The 14,147-nt window shown below is 45.5% G+C and overlaps 2 protein-coding genes across 3 annotated transcripts in view; one reads left to right on the top strand and one right to left on the bottom strand.

Moving 5' to 3' along the window:
• Nucleotides 1–7,031, top strand: part of agap1 (ArfGAP with GTPase domain, ankyrin repeat and PH domain 1) — a 42,581-nt gene extending 35,550 nt beyond the window's left edge. For both annotated transcript variants that reach the window (XM_061300773.1, XM_061300765.1), the window contains 2 exons: nt 4,076–4,331; nt 4,398–7,031. In XM_061300773.1, the coding sequence (XP_061156757.1) occupies nt 4,076–4,331; nt 4,398–4,622 (481 nt within the window). In that variant the 3' untranslated portion in view covers nt 4,623–7,031. The remainder of the gene's footprint in view (nt 1–4,075; nt 4,332–4,397) is intronic.
• A 2,325-nt stretch (nt 7,032–9,356) lies between these two features.
• gbx2 (gastrulation brain homeobox 2) lies at nt 9,357–12,314 on the bottom strand. The gene is made up of 2 exons (XM_061272167.1): nt 10,686–12,314; nt 9,357–10,280 (listed from the first exon to the last, which is right to left on the bottom strand). The coding sequence occupies exons 1-2, from the start codon at nt 11,113–11,115 to the stop codon at nt 9,745–9,747; spliced, it is 966 nt and encodes a 321-aa protein (XP_061128151.1). The 5' UTR covers nt 11,116–12,314; the 3' UTR covers nt 9,357–9,744.
• Between the last annotated feature and the right edge of the window lie 1,833 nt (nt 12,315–14,147).

The following is a 14,147-nucleotide window of genomic DNA, read 5'->3' on the forward strand; positions in this document are numbered from 1 at the left end:
CCTGACTCATCACGGCATGGTAACGAGTAAGTAAATAACGGTCGCTACATGCACGACTCGGGCGGATCTCAATATGTATATCTATATGTGTAATCTAATATGTGCGCCGCCGGTAAGCGTCCTCCCACCCTGTGGCTGATTGGCCCACTCAGCGAGTAGCTCATACCACGATGTTGGGGGGGGGGGGTGTCCCTCCTCGCGTTTGTGGGTAATACGTTTGGATTGAATGGGTTCACGAGCTGCTGATAAACACTTGAGACATTTTTTATTTCGCCGTTTTTTTTTCCTCATTGATGCAGACTTTCATGTTACCAAGGCAACACGCCCTCCCTGGTTTGTTAGCAAAAAAAAAAAAAAAAAAAAGCTCAAACTTTGTTTCTCGTATTCATGTCTTACTTCCTTCTGCTGTGATCCATAAAGGTTTCACGTCGCTTTCCGCATCTGCTCGTTAAATTACCCTGAGAGAGATTCCGCCGACATGAATCGGTTTTTACTTTTTTTTTTTCTCTCCGCCCGATTGTCTCTCTCCTCATTTGCATCGGTTAACCCGTCCGTCTCGTCGAGTTGCGCGGAGGACTCGCCCCCTCCCCCTACTCATCTCCTTTAATGATCCGTGCCTATCGGAGGGCAGCTAACGACCGTCCGGCAAAGGCTAATTGATTTCGGCCTCGTCCCCTTGTTCTTTGTCTTGACTTTTTTTTTTCCCCGGCACGGGTGAATTGATGTGCAGTAGGTTTGAGTGGAACATTCTGCGGCTCACCTTGTGACAAAAAAACGCGACGTGGTGATTCATCTCGACTGCGCATTAGCTCGGCAGTTAGCTGATGCTCTTTCCCATCTATTAATCTATTAATTAGAGGGCTAATTAGGCCAGAAGAGGAGCCACTGACACGGTGTCACTCTTAACCCTGTTTCCTACCGCTCATTACCTCTGACGCGGCGCGCACACACCTTCTCCCACTGTAATTAATGATTGCCTTGAACAGAAGCCTATTAGCTCAAGTAGCAGCTTTTTTTCTTTTTCAGGTTTCTGCCTTTTAACTCGTAAAGCTTTTACTTTGAAAGAGTAAATTGTGGCAAGTCCAAGGCCGCTTTTTTTATGGACTGTAGTTCAGAGTGGAACGGTGCAAATGTGAGTTTGCTCCGGACAATCGGGTGTTGTTGACGCCGCGGAGGATTGCGTTGTTATCAAAATGCAGCGTACATATATGAATGTTGCTCGTTTTTGCCGGTGATTGATTTTTGATTGACTCCACTATGCGAGAGAAGGCTGCGCTTTGAATGATGGTCAGGACGAAAAGGGCAACACAGGTGGAAGGCCTTCTTTTTTTTTTCTTTTTTTTTTTATTCGAAAGTCAATACCCCTCAGTTATTCCCTTTTGCGTTATTCGTTCGGGGTTTTGGATTTACGTGATTGAGTGAGCTTTTGGAATTAAAGTGTTTCCAATTAAAAGGGGTAAATACGCTTTCTGTTATTTATTTTTTCTGCCCCTCAATATAAAAAATACATACCGTTTTTTTCCATGTATAATGCGCCCCCATGTTTAATACGCACCCTGAAAATGGCATGTTGATGCTGGAAAAAAAGCCTGTACCCATGTATAATACGCACCCAAATTTTGACTCCTACTTAAGTCCGTAAACGTAAAATTATTTCAGAAAAAAAGATCATCTTTAGGAACAACCGGATGTAGTACCGCTGCGCATGCGCTAGCAAACTCGATAGCGAAGAAATGTTTCGCAAGCGTCTGATACGAGAGCATTGTGTTCGTATGGAGCGTGTTTGAAGTGAACAGCAGAGAAGAAAGCGCATCTGTAATGGCGGCTTCCGTATGATATCCGGATAAAAAAAAATAAAAATTGTACCCATGTATAATGCGCACCCCAGATTTTAGGACAATAAATTAGTTAAGTTTTGCGCATTATACATGGAAAAAAACGGTAATATAAATTCAGAATAAATATTTGAATCACAATAATAACAGTAACCTAATTACTTATTGATGGCCTTTGGCAGACAAAAGAATACCAAAATTGCAAATAGTCACATCTGGACTTCCCATGTCGGAAAGATCAGTTAAAGTGGTGTTAAATTAATTTAGTGTGTAATTATGCTAATTAGCTGGGTGTGATTATCACTGTGTGTTTGAGGGTCATGGATAGGTGACCCCTTGAATCGCATCGAGGGAGCAGCCAAATGGCCTCTGGCCCCCGTTTGTGTGTGCCGTGTGTGTGTGCGCAAATGCAAAGGCACCTAGACAAAGGAGGTGCTCACAAGGAACATTTACACACACACACACACAATGTGAGGAACAGGAAATGCGAAAATCTCAGTGGGCCCAGTGTGACCCTCAAAGCACTGGGATGGAATCACACGGCCTCCGCATCCACCGTGACAACAAAGCTGTCAGTCAACAGGTGGACGCTGCAAGCCAACCAATGTATCCAAAAAAAAATTACACAAAAAAAAAAAAAGTCTGTGACAAGAGCCTCAATTGAGATTCATTAGACGCTCCAGACTCACTAGAGATACAGTAAACACATAAAATGGGGGCTTATATCCTCTGGGTGCATTTTATTTTTTTTATTTTTTTTATATCATTAATTTAAATCACACGCACACTTTCCCCCTCTGGGCCCGTGTGTGTTTGCGTGCGCGCGCATGTCTGCCTTCTCACCCATACTCATGTTTAATTATCTACCCAGCATGCCTGAGTGCAGGAATACAGCGCTCTGCCTAATGGGATGTGAAAAGAGACACACATTAGCACACAGAAATATGAGGCCGCGCATTCACAACATACACACGGACATATAAACACGCGCACACACACACTGTGGTTAATTAGTGCAATTAGCCTCTCCACTGTCGAGAGCTGTGTGTTTTCAAGACTCGTTAGTTTGTAATGATGGAGTCACTGTGTACACGCACACACACAGAGGGTCTTAGCAACCGAGGTGGTGGGGGAAGGAAGGCATGCGTTTCCTGGTCCGCCGGCCTTCATTTGCCTTCTCGGGGACAGAAGGTCGGGCTCCCGCTGCGTGCAGGCACACACCGAGCGACCCCGCCCCCCCCCCCCCCCCCCAGGGCTTTGTCCGGGGGTCACGGGCCGTGCTCTCGGCGGCCGGCCTTCCTGGACCGGAAGAGAAAGCCTCCGGGACATTCCGTGATGCTAGCCGCTATTGCTCGTCTCCGGGAAGTTAATGAGATTGCGGCGAGTTCCCACACCGAGTCTCAGCCTCGCTTGTTGGAATGTCACCTCAGCACACAAGTTGATTTGTCTGGTTCAGGTTTTTTTTAAGACACTGGGTCAATAGTAGAGGAGAAAAAGGAATTCATTAATTAATTAATGGGCAACTAAATGACTCAAATGAATCGGTATTTAATTTCTAAATTGATTCGAGTCATTTTTGAGAGATATTAAATTTAGATTCTCTAGATCCTCCGAATTCCAGTTTTTTGACAGTAAATATTTTGTTTCCCTCCATGAAAGCGGACCGGTGAAAGTCGCGTTCCATCAAAATAAGATATTTGCAAATATCAATTTAAAATACTGTTTTTGAATGAAGAGATTTTTTTTATCTGATTGATTAAAAAGGTAGTTGCAGGATTAGCAGATAGGGAAAAACTTTGGCAGCTGTATCAACAACAATAATATTGCAATTATTAAAAGTGGCTTGACATGTTTTCTTTTTTTCCCCCCAATTCAATTTTTTATTTTAGTGCCATGACAATAATCCGTTCCTGACAAGCACCATATGCTAAAGGCAATCAAAATTTTGTCGACACTGTTGTGTTCCCCTTCATCTCCCGCCAGGACACGTTTTCTAAAAAAGGGGAGGTGGGGGGGGTTCTCAATGTCCCTAATCCCATGGGCCTGAATGAGTGGCTGTTTACACGGTCGGGTTTAGGTAGATAATTGAAACCGGATTAAACACGGCAGCAGTTGATGACACTGGATTGGGAACAATGCTGTCCACGCTTGCTGCGTCTTATTCCAGCCATCGGGGATCTGACATGGAATAGCTAAGAATGGCATGACCCGTCACGCCGTCTCTCGCTGTGTCTCGGCAGGGAAGAACGCGAACGCTGGATCCGGGCCAAGTACGAGCGGCGTGTGTTTCTGGCCTCGCTGCCGTGCGCCGAGCTGTCGCTCGGCCAGCAGCTTTTGCGAGCGACGGTGGAGGAGGACGTGCGCGCCGTCGTGCTGCTGCTGGCGCACGGCTCCAGGCAGCAAGTCAACGAGACGTGCGGCGAGGGAGACGGACGCAACGCGCTGCACCTGGGCAGCCACAAAGGCAACGTGGTCATCACACAGCTTCTCATCTGGGTACGGTGGCGTTCTCGGGGCGAGAGGCGTATCTTGCGCATCTGATTCAAAAATATTCTTTTACAGTACGGCGTGGATCTGATGGCGAGGGACGCCCACGGCAACAGCGCCCTGGCGTACGCCCGACAAGCCAACAGCCAGGAGTGCGTGGACACGCTAGCCCAGTACGGCTGCCCGGATGAACGCTACCCGCTCATGGCCACGCCCAACCTGTCGCGCCGCAACGCCAACCGCAACAACAGCTGCAGCAGCACGGGCAGCGCCGCCGGCGGCGGCAGCGCCTTCATCTGAGGCCTCGTTGGGAGAAGCGTCGTCCTTCTTTCGGGTAGCGCCCGCTACTTGTCGTGACTCTGGGCTTCGCCCGCCTCGCCCGTCGGACTGGTTGAACCAAGTGACGAGCGCGGGGAGTACCCAAAGCATGCTGGGTACTGCACCGGCATCACTTTCACCTCAGACTCTGGATGGCCGGTGTCATCCTTCTCTTCACACACTACAAGGCCAGTTTGCTCTCAGGCAGCGTCACTTTCCCCGACCCAAGCATATCGTCTCCCGGCCCCGTGTCCGCTCCATTTTTTCCCTAACTTCTGTGAACTAATTTACCCGTGTTAAATGTGACAAATACGTACGTAACCTAAGGGGGAGAAATCTGGCATGTTTGGACTTTTTGCTATCTGGACTGCTGGACGGGGAATGTCGGATCAGGCTCAGGGGCACGGTGGTTCAGCGCTAGCGTGCAAATGGTGCTCACACGTCTTCATGGTGAAGTTGACCGCAAAGACTTGGTCCCAACGCGAGCGCGGCGCCATTTGAAAGGCAGAGGTGGAAGGGGCGGGGTTTGAGGTTGCTGTTTTGGAATGTGTGAATGTGGAATGGCAAAATGAGTGACTGAGCAAGATTGTAAAATATGACTTTGAAGAACTCGCCAAGTAATAATGACTTGACTGGACTTGTCGATGAACGTCCTCCCACCTCTGCTTGAAGGTACTGTGCTCGTGTCCCAAAAAGCGCCAGCTTTAGCAAAAAGTCCCGTGCGTGGAGAATGCTAACCACTTTAGCATCATTTCAAAAACAATGCTCAAAAAGACTGATTTTTTTTTGGATCTACACACCGTCCCTTTAACACTCAGTGAGTTTGCGTGCTTTCATGTGTGTCCACTTCCTTCTGGAGCAAAAAAGGGAATCTAACCTCTTCAGGATATCTTCTCGTAAGCTCCTGCTGGCCTTTCAGCTCGGAGCTAGGAAGGGCTTTTTCTTGCGTGCAAATTAATTTAAAAACAATGTTACCGGTCCTCCTTGAGATGTGCTGACAACCGCTAGACTGAAGGTGGTGCTCATTTATCCACGGCTTCAAGTTTAACCGCCAACCCGGGAGACTATTTATTTATTTACTCTCTTCTATTTTGGCTTCACTGTGTCAGGTGTGACAACTAGGAAGCAAGGCTGCATTAGTGGATGACTGAGGGCTACAAAGTGAGCTTAATGGCCCAAAATAGTCTCGCATATCTCATTGATTTGACTGAATGTGCCGTTCCTTCGCTGTGTTTCCTCACCACGTGACTGCTGAGCAATGGAGGGAACCGTTTGTCCGTTTGCCAACTCAACCCTCAACCTGTGTATAAATCTTGAGCTGGGTACACACGTGCTTCTTATTAGACAACGGCAAGTTGTGCAAATAGTACTGAAACACTGAATCATTTGGACCTGTGCATTGAAAAGTTTGCAATTCAAAGTTCACTTGTAAAGTACGTTTTACCTCATCCTGAAATCCTGAAACGCTAATATTTGGGCAGTTTGTTCAACTATGACCTCCTAATAACTGCTTAAGTTTTTGACTATTCAGATGTGAATCATCTTGAAATACTTTCAAAGTCTCTCCCTCTTGGTCCAGATGTATGTTGTAGTACCAACATTGGCCTGTGAGAGGTGCCACGGGGCATACAGGCTGCCGGATAATCTAAAGTTCTTTTGGATTCTCTAGAAGTATCTGGGTTAAGTATTTGTTTGTCTGCAAACAAGGCCCGATTGGTATGTGTGTGCCCAGTTTAAAGTCACAGACACTCTAACGTTGATTTTTTTTTTTTTTTTGCCTTTGTTATAACCCATCTGCCTTCCTTCAACCTGTGATCGTGGAAACCCCGCCCTCACCATGATGTCTCCTTAAAATAACTTTTATTTTATTATTTTATATTTTTTCATGCTATTTTATTTATGTCAAAAAAATGCACTAAATTCACTTAGCATTAGCGTGTAGCCTTGAGGCTATTTGCAATTGGATGCTTTTACTTTAGTTTTGGACAAGGTTAGCGGCTACCGTTGGCTTGAAGTACCCTTTGTTTTGTCTGTGCTGGACATTCTTCTACTATGCTAGCACAAGTTTAAAAAAAACCAGTGTGAATAAACTTTTATGTGGGCCAACAAGAGAAGTGCAGCTAGCTCTCAGACAAAAGCCGTTTAACGCTAGCCGTGACCTCAACGTTAGCTTGTTAGCTCGTCTCTCACGTGTATTTTGTATAGGTTGACCCCCTCAACTGGTTCCAAGTCCATCCATGTTTTTAATATTCTGATTTCTCGTTCAGACACATTATTGATGTGCTTGTGGTTCTAATAATTGTTTAGTTGGATGTACAGTAAGATAACAGAGAATCTTCTACTGTAATGTGTCTGTCTCTTTTCAATAAAGACCAGAATGATGTTCACTCACTTTGGTTTCAAAATTCACCTGCAACGTTTACTTGGTCTCACAAGAAGCCATCGACCGAACTGGGCCGACTGGGCAAGTACATCCAATAAAAATTATTCATAAAATTACCGTTTTTTTTCATGTATAATGCGCAAAATTTAACTAATTTATTGTCCTAAAATCTGGGGTGCGCATTATACATGGGTACAATTTTTATTTTATTTTTTTATCCGGATATAATACGGTGGCCGCCATTACAGATGCGCTCCATACAAATACAATGCTCTCGTATCAGACGCTTGCTCAATCACCTGCTCGTTTGCTGTCACAATGTACCCTACACAAATCCGAAACAGTTCTTCGCTATCGAGTTTGCTAGCACATGCGCAGTGATACTGACCGGCAGAATAACATCCGGTTGTTCCCAAAGATGATCTTCTTTCTGAAATAATTTTACGTTTACAGACTTAAGTAGGAGTCAAAATTTGGGTGCGTATTATACATGGGTACAGGCTTTTTTCCAGCATCAACATGCTATTTTTAGGGTGCGCATTATACATGGGGGCGCATTATACATGGAAAAAAACGGTATTACAAATAAAGATTAGGTTTTTAAAAATCCAAGAAGTTAATATTGTTCTCTAGAGTAATTAATTTGGTGAGTTTATTTTTTTTCTTGTTCAATAAGAACGCATTTTGCTACTTGCGGTGTAAATGACGTCACGTTTGCGTTGTGCTCAGGTAGCGACCAATCACGACTCACCTGTGTTTGGTCATGGGATGTCTGCAAGTTGATTGGTTGTTACCTGTATTTTATTTATTTCACTCACCTTTTGAAACAATCATTAGCCTTGAAAATTGTCTGGCACGTGGAAAAATGCTGTTTTGAGCCACCAAAAATGCCACCTTCTACCCGCATTTGAGAAAAACTTAAATTCAGTGAGAATTGTAAAAAGACCACCTCGACGTTGGACCTGCTTGGCTCCTTTTTTTCATTTCACGGACGAAAACACGATGCAGCACACGCATTGAACTTTGTGTTAATGTGTTTGCATTACAGCACCGGAGAAGACTCGCCGGGTGAGTGCAACAATAACGTCGGTTATTGTTTAGATTTTTCTGGGTGACTTGTCAACCTGTGAAATTATTAGGGATCGTTTCTGGAGAGTACCTTTGTAAGTAAGCTGGAAGACGTTTTGCTCACACAACTCCAAATATTGTAGCCGAGCATTTTAATATTTGCAATATTAGTTGCAAACAGACACGTATTTTTGAAGCTTAATAAGACTGCATTTGTCCACCATTTTATAGTAACAAAACGCGACTAATTTCTTAGTAATTCACCATTCTTAGTAATTCACATTTGGAACAGGCCCACTGGCACTAGGCATGCGTAAACATTTAGACGAGATGAGTTACATTCCCTTTGGGTTCATTTGTCATATTTCAGCCGACTGACGTGATTGCCTCAAGCAAAAATTATCATCACGTCACGTTTACAAAATCCTCAACATGTCAATGAATGACTTAGGACAGCAACAAGAAATTTGATCAAGCTGGATCTGTCAAAAATTATCATTATAATTGAAAATAAAATTAGTAAAAGAATTGGCGTAAAAAAAAAAAAGTCATTTCATCCAAGATGATGGAGATAAAGATTCGCTGAAGTAAAATCGTCTTCTCTTTAATACAATTACCGGTAACCAAAACAATAAATGATTTCCATATTTCGATGAGTATTTTCAGCGTTAAAAAAAGGCCTTCAACCTCAAATGTCCGGCGTGCGATGTGCCTGCATTTGACGTCAGTGAGAGAGACTTTAACTTGTTCGTTTCATTTCGATTGTCATTTTCACGTGACTTGAATAGGATCCAAGTTTCCGCTTCTCTTTCCTCTCGGCGTGCACGCCTGAGCGCCTTATTTGGCATACTGTCATATTATTATTTTAGGGATGGAATGTTTCACGTGACCCAATTTTGTTTAATTTTATTATTTAAGTGAAACATTGGTTGTCTGAATGTCATGGAATTTGTCGTTAGTTCATTTTTATTTAGGTACCGTTATCATTTTTCATTCTTTGTTACAGAACTAAATAAAAAAATGTTAATCAAAAATGTATTTCTAAAAAAAACTATTTCTATAAGAATAACGGCAATTATGTGACATTCCTGCCGTTGGATGATTTCATTTATAGACAATGGGAAAATTGTCCATTTATTATTATTATTATCCTTTTGAGGCCTTAAGCGCACTGGTCCTCTCAACTTTCATTTCTAAAATATTGACTTTGAAGTCCACATAAATGGATGCTGATGTGCACAAAGAAAAAAGAGACATTTTTCTTCTTTTTTTTTTTTGATTGACACGTATTTATTTTTATCGTCACTGGAATTTACTGAGCACACTAGGATTTAAATAAACTAGCAGCGCCTTGGGGGAAGAAGAAACCTCGTAAAAAAACAATTTGATACTATTGTGTCATCATCATCCTCATCCTCCTTTCAGTTGATTATATTTTGTTCAAATGTTGTCCCTTTAAATTAGAACATTAATGTCCTAAATGAATTTATTTAGATTCCATTGCACTTGTTTAAGAAAAAACGCATTTACATGTCTTGACTTAAGCTTTGGCCTGATTTTTTTCTTCTTCTTTTCTTCAAATTAAACGAGCGATAAGTGCGCTGAAGAGAGGCCAGTTCTCGACAGTTGTACTCGACAAAGTTCTCGAGGGTCCTAGGGTCGGCTCTGCTCCAGCTGCTGGTGCTGACTTCTTATTGCGAAGCGGCTGACGTGCACCGGGATGGGAACTACGATCTTGGGGTTCCGCGACGGTTCCCCGGACTTGTTGTTGACGTTGCCAGCTTTGACCCGTTTCCATTTGGCGCGCCGGTTCTGAAACCAGATCTTGACCTGCACCTCGCTCAGCTTGAGCGCATGCGCAATCTGGGAGCGCTCGGTGAGCGACAGGTACTTTTTGCAGTGGAACTCCTTCTCCAGCTCCAGCAGCTGCTCGCTGGTGAACGCGGTCCGCCGCCTCCGGTTCTTACCCCCGCCGCCGCCAGCTCCTACTCCCCCTCCACCACCTCCCGGTGGGCCCGAGCCGGACCCGGCCGAACCGTGGAGGTGCAGGCTGTCGTCCAGCCCGGCCGCCGCGGAGCTCATCATGTTGTCGTCCGAGCTGTAGTCCGCGTCGCTGTCCATAGAGAAGCTCTCGTCTCTGCGCGCGCAATCGTCCTCTTTGGACTCGTGCGGACTCGCGTGTCCTCGCGCTGACACCATATCAAAAGTACACATTCGGAAAGTGACGTTAATATCCACCCATCCATTTTTTCATAAGCTCTCAAAATGGCTGGGTCAAGATAACAATTGGACCAACCCGCTCTACGTGGGTCAATTTGACCCGATTTTCTGCATTGTTGTTGTTTTGTTTTTAAAATATTCTGGCGTCCCACCCCCATACACTTAGTACAGCAGTTGAGGGCATCCTTAATAGTAAAATAATATTAATAATAATTAATAATGACTAACCATAATTCCTCATATTTCCTCAATAGCAACTGGCCTCCGTCTGTTAAACTAACTTACTGAATAATAACATCAATTTAGTAACTTCCCTCCAATTTGAAATCATAAAAAAAAAAAAAAATCCCCATGCATGCAATCAGAATTTGTACCTGCGGCCGCTTGCACCGACGTATCCGCGTCTTCTTTGGCCGGCATCGAAGCCAAACTCTTGGCGTCCTCAGCGTGCTTCCGGCCCGCGTCCTGGTGCTGCTGGCTTGGGGAAAATCCTCCGGGAAGCGAGGCCATGAGCGTGGAGGTGAGAGCCAGGCTGGAGCAGAAGCCGCCTTGCAGCGCCGGCATGTGCGAGTGCGGGTGCTGGGGATGTCCAGCCGGCTGCAGGGAAGCGGGCGGCGGAGGCGGAGGGGGCGGCGGTTGCAGCATCACCGAGCGGTACGGCATGAACATGGGGTAGCCCGTGTACACGAAGTGTCCCGGGCTGGGCTGCGGAGGCCCCCCGATGAGAGAGTCGATGCTGAAGGCGGAGCTGCTTCCGAGTGGCCGCTGCATCACCACGAACGGCGGGCTAGACGTCGCACTCATAGGAACGACGACGCCGGGGACAGGACGACGAGCACTGTGCGCGGCGCGGCGGGCGGTGGAGGGGCCACGGAGCCCCGCGGGCTTTAGGGAAGCCCGGCACGCTTCGCTTGGAGCGCGGGAGGCTTCGGTCGGACGGACGGAGCCCGGGAAGCTTCAGGGGAGCCGAACGTACACGCATTCCATCCGAGCCGCCGTCACCGTGGTGTCCCCCCAACCAAGTGGCTCCAAAAGGTTTGCGCTCTCCTCCGCACCGCAAAGACGCGTCCGCTGACGTTTGGCGATTTCAATTTGCGCTCCCCGCTGTTTAATTGCGCTGGTTGATGCCACGCCCCTCCTTGCACAACGCCAGCCGACGATTGGCTAGGCGTCGTGACGTCACAACCGCCTCTTGGCATTTGACGAGGAACTGTTTTGAACTTGCACGTGCGTGTGAGCGTCGCTCGAAGTTGGGAAATTTCACAGAGTGATTATTGATTGAAGAAGTTTCACTTCATCCATCCTTTCTTCATAATCCATACCGCTCATCTTCATTCATTTCCCATATTTATGAGTCCGTTTTCCTTTCTTGAGCACCAGACCCTGCCCTTGCTGTAGTGCTTTGTTTTTAACATTTTTCATTCTTTATGTTAAATTATTATTGCTCATGGCACATCCACCTCACAGTCGTGAGGTCGGGGGTTGGACTCCAAGCTCTAGCCTTCCAAGTCCACTTCAGTTATATTTACCGTGTGTTTTCAGATGCCAATAAGTCAGAGTGCTCGGCCAAACATGCAAACTCCACCCAGGTAGGACAAATTGGAAATGACACATTTTAAACCCTCATTACATCTCAACTAATGGATTGAAGCGTCTGTCGGCTTCAAATGCTCGCCGACGCCACATTATCATATGTAGCCACATGACCTCCGACCCCGAGTGAATCTCCCGGTGGATGCCCCCCCCCACTCCTTTGATGGGCTGAGTCAAGGGCACGCTTGGACGCCCCCACCCCCCAAGGGTCACTGGGACACGATGTCATTAAAGGCGTCCTGATGTGTGGTGACATTAAATAGCAGTATTTTTCAATTAGCGCTGACAAATTCAATCAAAGTCGCATAGATTAGCAGGAACGAGCCGCGGCTCATTTACAGGCAATTTTAATTGCGCGGCCATTAGACGAGCAGAGCGCGGCCTCGCTCTCATTATCAATCATGCAGAGCATCAATAGTAAAAGGTTGGAAAGGGAGGGGAGGGCCAGCGGGCCCGCAAGTGTAGGCGTGCGCGCATGGCCAGCGCGCACGCCAATGTTCAGCCGCACTTCGCACAGCAGCTAATAAATAGTCGCTTTTGTACTTATAAATTATCCAGTTTAATTAACAACGTGGATTATGATTGGACGATGATTTAATTAAACCTTTCCTGCATGCAAGGCGAGTGCTGCCTTCATCCATTACAGAAAGAAAAGTGGCAAGGTGGCTGGGTGGGGGCGCCGGGGGGCATATGGAGGAACAGCTCGGAAAGGTGGGGCTTAATGCTTACCTGGTCTACATGACAGCGGTACCTTTAGTTTAACACGTTTAATTCCTGTAATGCAAAGCATTATCATCATTGTCTTGACTGGAAATGCCGTGATTCGCTTCCAGGCTCCAGAATAACAACAAAATAAAAATGCGCGGCTCACATTGTGCTGCTCTTACTGGTGTGAGTGCCTTGGCCACCAGGGGGCAGTATAACGTATACATAATACATACGCAAAGAAGACAGTTGCAAATAAGATGCAGTCATTTGACTTATTTTTTGCAGAGGACAAAGAATATATGCTAGTGAGTATATTGTTATATTGTTAGTGTTCATAACTATAGCAATATCGTTTTGTTGGCTAATGTGCTAACATCATTTACAAGATGACAAACTATAGTGTACAATTAGTCAATAGCCAGTGCCTTGGGTTTTTCAAGATAAGAGCTGTTGTTGAGACAATTATTTGCTTTGAATAGTGAGCGTAAATTTGGAATATAAGTGTTGTATGGTGGCAGTGAACTAATTTCAAGTCGTTTCACAATAACTGGCAATAGGGAAGAACAATTCCTATAAAAGCGAGGACTCAGGTTTTTTTTTTTTTTTTTTTGCTGCTCTCAGTGGAAGTTTTGTGTCGAAATAAACATCCAAATAGCTTTGTCTTCAAAAAGTCTAATTAGCATTATGCCAACAAACAGTATGAACAGTTATGTATTAATATTAAGCTAGTAGATCTTTGTTAGGCAACATTATATGGTTTGGTAAAAAAAACAAGTGTAATTCTCTCTGTTCTAAGATGAGTCGGACAGTTAACTTGAACGGGGAGAAACAGCTTCCTAAAACTGTTCACTGTCAGTTCACAGTTTTTGATCATAAGTCAAAGAAAAAAGATGATCAAGTCACAGCATGTATTTAAAAAATCTCATAAATGTGGTCACTTGTAAATCGAGGCACCGCTGTGCGTTGAAATGGCTGTCTTTCCACCCCCCCACCTATCCTGGCGTTTAAATCTACAACGAAATGGCACGTTCGCTCATATTACTGCATGTAAAGTGGCAAGGACGTGGCGGGAAAGCCATTAGCTAGCTCGGCCAGCTGATAGGAACAGATGCGTGAAGGGTCGGGTTGGGGCGTAGGGGGGGGGGGGGGGGGGCGTCTTCGCCCTGAGCGCTGGTGCCACTCGCCGCCATTCAGTGAAAGCGTAGCAGCGTGGCGGTATCAAACCTTTTCATCAGCTTCCAAATGCCAAGCTGCGTTTATTCATACGCACGCCTGCTCCTGAATGCCGCCACATAGCGAGACGATCCTTCAGGCTTAAAAATATAGTGAGTCAAAAGTGTACATTTACCAACGATAGGGAGTTTGAACATAAACGCTCCACCCTGCTTACAAAGGGCCTCTCGGAGTCTGCCTTTACGATACGCGCGGACCGATAATCGGGCCGATTGGGAGCTCAACGACCTTTCTTAGGCCCAATCGTCAGATGATCGCTACCGATTTTTTGTGGTGTTGGATCTAAAGTGATTACCGTTTTC

This window comes from Syngnathus typhle, linkage group LG2, assembly GCF_033458585.1.
Source record: "Syngnathus typhle isolate RoL2023-S1 ecotype Sweden linkage group LG2, RoL_Styp_1.0, whole genome shotgun sequence".
NCBI classification, from domain to species: Eukaryota; Metazoa; Chordata; class Actinopteri; order Syngnathiformes; family Syngnathidae; genus Syngnathus; species Syngnathus typhle.